This window comes from Octodon degus, unplaced genomic scaffold (assembly GCF_000260255.1).
Source record: "Octodon degus isolate 3935 unplaced genomic scaffold, OctDeg1.0 scaffold00017, whole genome shotgun sequence".
Lineage (NCBI taxonomy): Eukaryota > Metazoa > Chordata > Mammalia > Rodentia > Octodontidae > Octodon > Octodon degus.
Window position 1 is genome coordinate 3,271,492 of NW_004524593.1, and position 7,954 is coordinate 3,279,445.

Genomic DNA, 7,954 nt, shown 5'->3' on the forward strand with positions numbered 1-7,954 from the left:
ATATTCAAATGACGGAACTAAACAAAAAAGGGGATATATAAATGAATGTCCATTTTGTATCTGTGTATTCAAAATGGTTAGGATAGATATATAGTTATATTCTCTTAATGAATAGAGGGATTTGTTGTAATAGTGTTTGTAAATAGGATATCATGTCTGCATCTTGTACAGCAAATAACCACTAGGAAGAGAGTATGCAATGTGTTATTTATTGAAAATGTCCTACCAATTTGATTTGAAACTGTCTCATTGGTATTTGTCTGTCAATAAAATTATGGGAAAAAATAAAAATAAGAACAATTTCTGACATTGCCAGTGAAGCAGAAGACCCAATACTATTATGGACTATTTGAACTCTTTTGGAATATTTTTCTGAGTTAACACACCTATAATAATCAAATGATGGAACTAAACAAAAAAGGGGATACAGATGAATGTCCATTTTGTATCTGTGTACTGAAAATGGTTACAATAGATATATAGTTACATTCTCTTAATGAATAGAGGGATTTGTTCTAATAGTGATTGTAAATAGGATATCATGTCTGCATCTTGTACAGCAAATAACCACTAGGAAGAGAGTATGCAATGTGTTAATTATTAGAACTGTCCCTACCAATTTGATTTGAAACTGTCTCACCGCTATTTGTTTCTCAATAAAATTATGGAAGAAAATTACAATACTCTGAAAAATAAAAATTGAAGACAAGTTCAAAAAAAATGGTAACTAAATACAGTATCTGATGATAGCATGAATCATGAACTGGAGGAACTGACAGACAAAGAATAGATTTAATAAAAAGTAGAATTCAGTGAACTTAGTAAGTGCTAAACTCACTGAAGTTGGTAAGTACACTATGTAAGTGATCCCCAGTATTAGAAAATACACACAGAGTTATTTTGGGGTACATTGGGATTCTAATATATTAAATATTCTTAAACTGTTCAAAAAAGAAAAACAAGCGTGTGTATGAAGGTATGGCACAAGGCAAATGGGGTGCAAAATTACCAATAAGTAAATGTGACTAAAAAGTATACAGTAGTCTCTATGAGTTATCTTTTTTAAATTTATCTTTAAAATTACTTTCAAATTTAAAAAATGAAACACTTATATCTAATGCTAGTCACTTTTTTAATTAAAATCATTATGTACATCTAATCATATTCTTTTAGGACTAGGATATTCAACATCAAAAGTACTTTTTTTAAATTTTACTTTTGTATTTTAGGACAGGGTGTAAAGGCTGTACAGGGTCTCACTACATAGATCAGACTCATAATGATCCTCCTGTTTACAACCTCCCAATTGCTGGGATTACAGGCCTGTGCCACCACGCCCAGTCTCAATTGCTGTCTCAGCACACCCTGGGGTCAGGGTCGGCACAGCAGAGCCAGGGATCAAAACCTCAGCCACTGAGTCTGCCTAAGCAGGTGCTTTAATCCGCTGAGCTTTGTGGCCAGCCCTCAAAAGTACTTTCGCTTTCCTACTTTTTTTTAACCAATTTTAAGACTCAACACTATTATACCACTAAAAGAAAAGTGATAGCTATAACGTCATCACCAGGTATACTGGGACATACACTTTATCCCAACTACTCTGAGGCTGAGGGAGGAGGATCTCAATTTGAGGCCGGCATCTTAGTGAAGTCCTATATCAAAATAAAATTTTAAAAGGCTAGGGATGCAGCTTGACACTAGAGCACTTGCATAACATGCACTAGGCCAGCATACAACCTGCAGTAACACACAAACATACATATGCATGCGCACACACACACAAAATATTTATATAGTTTAAAAATAAATCCTCAAACTGAGAACCTGACATAGGAAGGAGCTGCTGAGCCATGCATGAGTTCTGCCTGAGCAACCTTTAGAAAGATCCTATATCAACACAAACAAAAAGAGATAGGAATGCAGCTCTAAACTTACTCCCCAGTACAGATTTTTTTAAGTATATCTTTAAAATCCTAGAATTCTAGAAACTAATAGGAAATATAAACTATATGTAAAGAGACAGCAAGAAAAAGGGATGCGAACAGAAATGTGATGCTGTTATTATTTAAAATCTAAGTCATTACATGTTTATTTCACCCATAAATTGGAATTTGTAGTCAAGTAGCTACATTTAACTTGAAGTAGAGACTGCACTGTTATCTCATCCTTATTTTTAATTGGAGAAACTAAATTATGGTGCAAAACAACAGTGTGCAATACAGGTGAAATTCAATTGTATACCTTTTTTAAACAAAATTAAGTCAATACAAGTTTTTAGGAGATAGCCGCTTACCTTTCAATAGCTAATTCTTTGTTAGAAAGTTGCTGCACTGTGATCACAACCTTCTTCTCTATTCCTTGCTTTAATTTGAAATAAAATTTATCTCTATCCTTAGGCACAGGACTGAAATATTCAAAAAGAACAAGAATTACCAATACAGTATGATTAGATAAACAATACAATAATTAAATAACCTCTTCCAAGCTTGGAATAAGACAAAGTACTTATACAATAACACTAATTCTTAAGATGTACTAAACTCTCACTTTGCTATAGATAGCAACTATGGATTTTGTAGTTGGCAACAAAAAATTTCTAGTAATTTTTAAGCTGGACTTGCAAAAGCTACATTATTTTATCTTAAATCAAGGTTAAATCCAAATGGTGCTAATAATATAACTTCAGGTTTTATTTCATTTTCAAGTCTCACTTAGTATTTTTTTTAATGCCACTTTAAACCAAAATTTCTGGTTTACCTGGTTGAGTAGTCATGAGTACCCATAAGATAATAAAATTCAAGGCAAAACTAGCAAAAAATAACTCTTTTAGACACCTAGCATTTGAGATGATTGTGACAAATCTACCTAAGTAAACGCGAAAGAGATGTCATGATACAGATTGTGACAAATTAATCAAATTCTAACTTAAATGAAACAGACTATTCTTGCAATGAATTAATTGATCAAAATAATTTTTTTTTTTTGTATTTAGTACAGAGTCTACAGGGTTTCACTATACAGATCGGACTCGTAGTGACTCTCCTGTTTCCAGCTTCCCAAGCACTGACATTACAGGCATGCGCCACCATGCCCAGTCTAGTTGCCATCTTAGCACACCCCAAGGACAGGGACAGCAAGGTACACTAGGGATCGAACTCCAGTCCCTGTGCCTTCCTAAGCAGGCGTTGAGTCTGCTGAGCTAGCTATCTGGCCAGCCCTAAAAAATAAATATCTTAAAATGAGTTGTCTTATCTGAGAAGGAAAAATACCTTGAGCAACTTATTTGACCCCTGAGATCAATTTCTACATACCAGGTAAGACAAATGCATGCCTCTTATGACTGTAACTTAAGTCAGAACATAAACTTAATATCCCATGGATGCTCTTGTATGAGAAACCTGAATTACTGCAGATATAAGGTAAAGAGCAAAACAAAAGACGATAGGAAACAAAGAGATGTTTTCAAAATGGGAAATGGATCTAGAGGAGGGAGAGGGAAAAGGAAAGGAAGGGAAGGGAAAGGGGAAATAAAAAGAATTAAGGTGCGTTACATACATGTACCAACCTCCCACAATGAATATAATCATTATGTACTACAAACATGTACCAATTAAAAACAAAAAACTACCTAGCAATTATTGCTAAATGAAAGGTACATTTAAAGAATATAGGTAACAAATAATATAACAGCTTTTTTTCCTAAACTGGGGGGAAAACTTTAAAAGAAAACCAAAATGGTTGATTAGATGATGGTCAAATCATAAAATATACTATCAGTAATTATTAGCAATGATTTTTGACTAGGGATTTTTCAATTCTTACATCATAAAGAAAAAACTATGCAACTACAATCATGTAAAATGTTCTCTCAAATAAAGTAAATGCTTAAATTGATTATAGCTGGAAAAATTACAGCTTATTGTATTATCATCACTATTTTCTAAAGTAAACAGAAGCATTTTCATTTTGCAGTGTTTTTATTTTCTAGTAACACAATAATTAATGGTTTCATTGTGATATTTTCATACATGCCTATATAATACATTTAAATCCTTTTAAGAAATCATTTAAATATCTAAAAGACATGAGAACAGAGAGTATTCATTTGCCAGCCAAGTATTTTATTAACATTTAAAGCTTTATGCTATTATTTAATTTCTAGAAATTTTGTATTAGCCAATATTATATTTGAGACACAATGTTAATTTTTATTCTTTTCAGATAACCTCACCTAAAGTTTCCTTTCCCATCATCTTCCTTTACCTCCAAAGAAACACTGAAGGTAAACACATCACTGTCGGGGGTAGGAATAATCGAGTCCTTAACATCAGATGTTTGTCTGGAAGAACGTTTGAAAGCTGTACTGAAACTATATAAAATTCTGCTTACCTAAAAGAATAAAAGTAGAAATGCCATTAGGCATAAGTTTTAAATGCATTATGATATGCTTTCTATGAACACAACTTTCTTTAAAAGGTGTTTATACTATGCATCTGAGAGTTGTTTAAATATTACCTAAAAAATTTTCATCACTTATGCTTAAGGGTAAGAGAAGCAACTGTATATAGTAAATGTAGGCCATCTTTAGTCTAAGTTATTACAATATAAAAACTATCATTTATATGAAGGGATAAAATTTGAAGAAAGGAAATATTGATAAAAGTTTCCTCAAAAGGTAAATGAATTTCATGAAACGTTTAACTTTCTTAATATTAGGGCATCATTTCATTTTAAAGAAACTTGAGTTCAAATACGAGATTATGTTTCTAAACTTACATAAATAAAATTCAACAGCAAGCACCACAGTAAAAACATTACAGGACCTAAGAAAAGTAACATTTACGAGCTGCAACTAGAATCTGGAAGCCTTGAGAATGAAGAAAGGAAGGGGGATAAAGCCCACTCAGCAGATAAGTTGATATCTTTCACTAGAGTTCAGCACATCTCCCAGTTGAAAAATGTGTAAGAGGCTTGGCCAGAAAACAATACTGTCAGTACCAGAGGGGATCATTTCATTATTATAGAAAAAAAAATTTTTATGGGGTCTTTAGATGATTTCTTTTTTTTTTTTTTTCACATTGGTTTTTTTTTTTTTTTTTTTTTTTTTGGCAGAACCAGGGATTGAACTCAGGCCCTTGCGCTTGCCAGGGAAGCACTTATTCCACTGAGCCATCTCCCCGGTCCTGTTTAGATAATTTCTAACAAGTCAATATTGTCTTCCCCGAAAATGCAGAGATAGAACATGCAGATCATTTGTCAGAAAAAAATTATTCTATAGATCAAAGAGCATTTTATAGTCATAGTCACTTCTCCCCAGTGTAAACAGCCAGGGTCTCTGCAGTACCACATACATGAATAAGTTATTCCTATGTTAAGGGTTAGATGTTATTTACTGTTATCAAGCAATGATTCTTTATATGAATCTTTCCAAACTCCATTTACATACAATACTCTATTTGATCTTCCAAAATAATCTTATAAATAAGTCTACCACATTCTTGCAATGCTTTTTGTAAATGAGTTCAATAACTTACAAACTTCTCATAGCCATTAAGTTACTAGTCTGAATTGAGGGATTTTTAGAAACTGCTTCCTAACATTATTTTGATTGGTTCCCTACTATCAATGAATGTCTCTCAAAGAATAGTAGAAAACCAAGTTAATGAATTTATGTATATGTGCCCAGCCAGAGTATATAAGTACACTATTCATATTCATATTGATACTATGCATACATAGTAACATGGTCTAAAGAACTGGTATTTTATCCTTGGTTCTGCCAAAAATAAAATTTTTTAAAGCTGGTATTTTTACTCGATATTATAATACAAAGTATAGTATTCCCAGCACAAATGAATGAATGAATGAATGAATGGCGAAGTGGTCTTAATCTATTCTCTACTACAGTGACTATTTAAAAAATATAAGAAATATACTTTTTCACTGAAGAGGCAAAGTACTATTAATCCCATAATCATTCTCTTTCTTGGTTCCAGAAGAAGCATCACATCTCAAAATCATAAGCTTAAAGCACAAATGATTCTCTAAGTCTCACAGGTTCAATAATGAAAACAAGGAGAAATAGGAGGAGTTAAATAAAAATTATACTTTCAATATCTCACATTGAGATATATAAGGACCCTGATCAAAATAAACAAATCTCAGATAACATTAATTGAAAATATTGAATCTAACAAGTCTAGGCATACAATATTTTATAATTTGCTTGATATAAAATACTAGCTTTAACAGCAAAATTTAAGAATGCAGGTCTTCATCTATTAGTATTTTACTCATATACTATATTTTGGCATGCAAGTCTCCTATATACATATAATCTATCACATTGAAAAACAAGTAGTTCTGAAACTTTCAATAGCCCCATTACATCAGTGATAACCTAAACTGCCCTTCCAATACCAAATAGTTTTCTTAAATTAACTGATTAACAATTATAACACTTTTAAGAACAGTACAGAAATGCTCCTGTCAGCCTAAAGTCCAACTTTAGCAGTAGTACCATATTTGTTTCACAATGTTTTTCAGATTTAAAAAATAACTTTACCATCTTATTCCATTATAATTTCATATAAATAAGTAAAAACAATAAGACTGACACTAATAAAAATTGCACACCCCAAATTTTATATATTTAAGACAATGATAAATTATTTGATAAAATTTTTAGTATCTTCTATAGGCAAGGTATCATTCTAGATGCTAATGATACAGAACATGGAATTTACATTCCAGCAAATACAAAATGAATATTCTTGGGTTACTTAAAAGAAAACCAGGCCAAAAGCAGCAATGTGCAGCCTAAGCTACATACCAACTGAACTTTGCCAAATAAGTACTAGCAATGAAGAGATTCAAAAAACATTCTAGAAATATATCATTGAAAATTACACCCACAAGGTAAAGTGTAAATAAGGTCTTTGAGCCACTTTTAGTTGTTTGGATGCTCCCCACTTCTGACCCCCTCCCCCCAAAAAATATAAAGTCTATACTTTGGTTTTTATTCATTTAACCTCTGTATATTTTAAGAAAGCATTATATGTGAAAAAAGGGCCATCTGTACATAATTGTATATAAGGCAAACTGCAACAAATGTTTTTTTTCCCTACTCCCATCTTTTCTTCTGTTCATTTTCTTTGTGACAGAGATATCACAAGGCCTTGCCAAAAATGTCAAAGCCTTCAGCAAATTCTAAAGGGGATGGCAAGGTATTGGGAATTATTTTTTTAAAAAAAGATTAAGTAGGGGCCGGGGAGATGGCTCAGTGGAATAAGTGCTTCCCTGGCAAGCGCAAGGGCCTGAGTTCAATCCCCGGGTCCACAAAAAAAAAAAATAAATAAATAAAAGAAAGAAAAAAGATTAAGTATAAAGGGCTAAACCAGAGCAGTAGAGGTGATGGGGGGGAGGGAAAAAAAAAAAGGCTGCACCTTTCTCTGTTTTGGAGAATAATGCATAACAGTACATTAACTTCATTTAAAAAAACATCAGGGTCGGACTGATACCTCAGCAGACTAAAGTGCCTACTTAGGCAAAGCGCAGCAGCTCGGGTTCGATCCCTGGCATGCTGCACCAGCCCTGGGAGTGCTGAGACGGCGATTGAGACTGGGCGTGGTGGTGTGCGCCTGTAATCAATCCCAGCACTTGGGAGGCTGAAAACAGGAGAATCACTACGAGTCCGATCTACATAGTGAGACCCTGGAGACCCTGTCCTAAATACAGGAAAAAAAAAAACCACCAAAATTCATTTAATACTTCACATATTTCACAAGTTGCTATTTCCACCATAAAGTTAAAATTATTTTAAATTCCAGAATTTGTGAGTAGGCTAAAATGGTAAACGAAGGATTGCTAAGTTAAATTTCAAAACATTATTATCAATATGTATGCTTTTGGGTACAAATTTGATAGCTAATTATATATATATACATATATATATATA

At 32.8% G+C, this 7,954-nt stretch overlaps 1 protein-coding gene across 8 annotated transcripts in view; it reads right to left on the reverse strand.

Moving 5' to 3' along the window:
• Rabgap1l (RAB GTPase activating protein 1 like) overlaps window positions 1-7,954 on the reverse strand; it is a 711,712-nt gene that overhangs the window by 634,926 nt on the left and 68,832 nt on the right. For all 8 annotated transcript variants that reach the window (XM_004626788.2, XM_023710325.1, XM_023710327.1 and 5 more), the window contains 2 exons: window positions 4,229-4,386; window positions 2,291-2,401 (listed from right to left, as the gene is read on the reverse strand). In XM_004626788.2, the coding sequence (XP_004626845.1) occupies window positions 2,291-2,401; window positions 4,229-4,386 (269 nt within the window). The remainder of the gene's footprint in view (window positions 1-2,290; window positions 2,402-4,228; window positions 4,387-7,954) is intronic.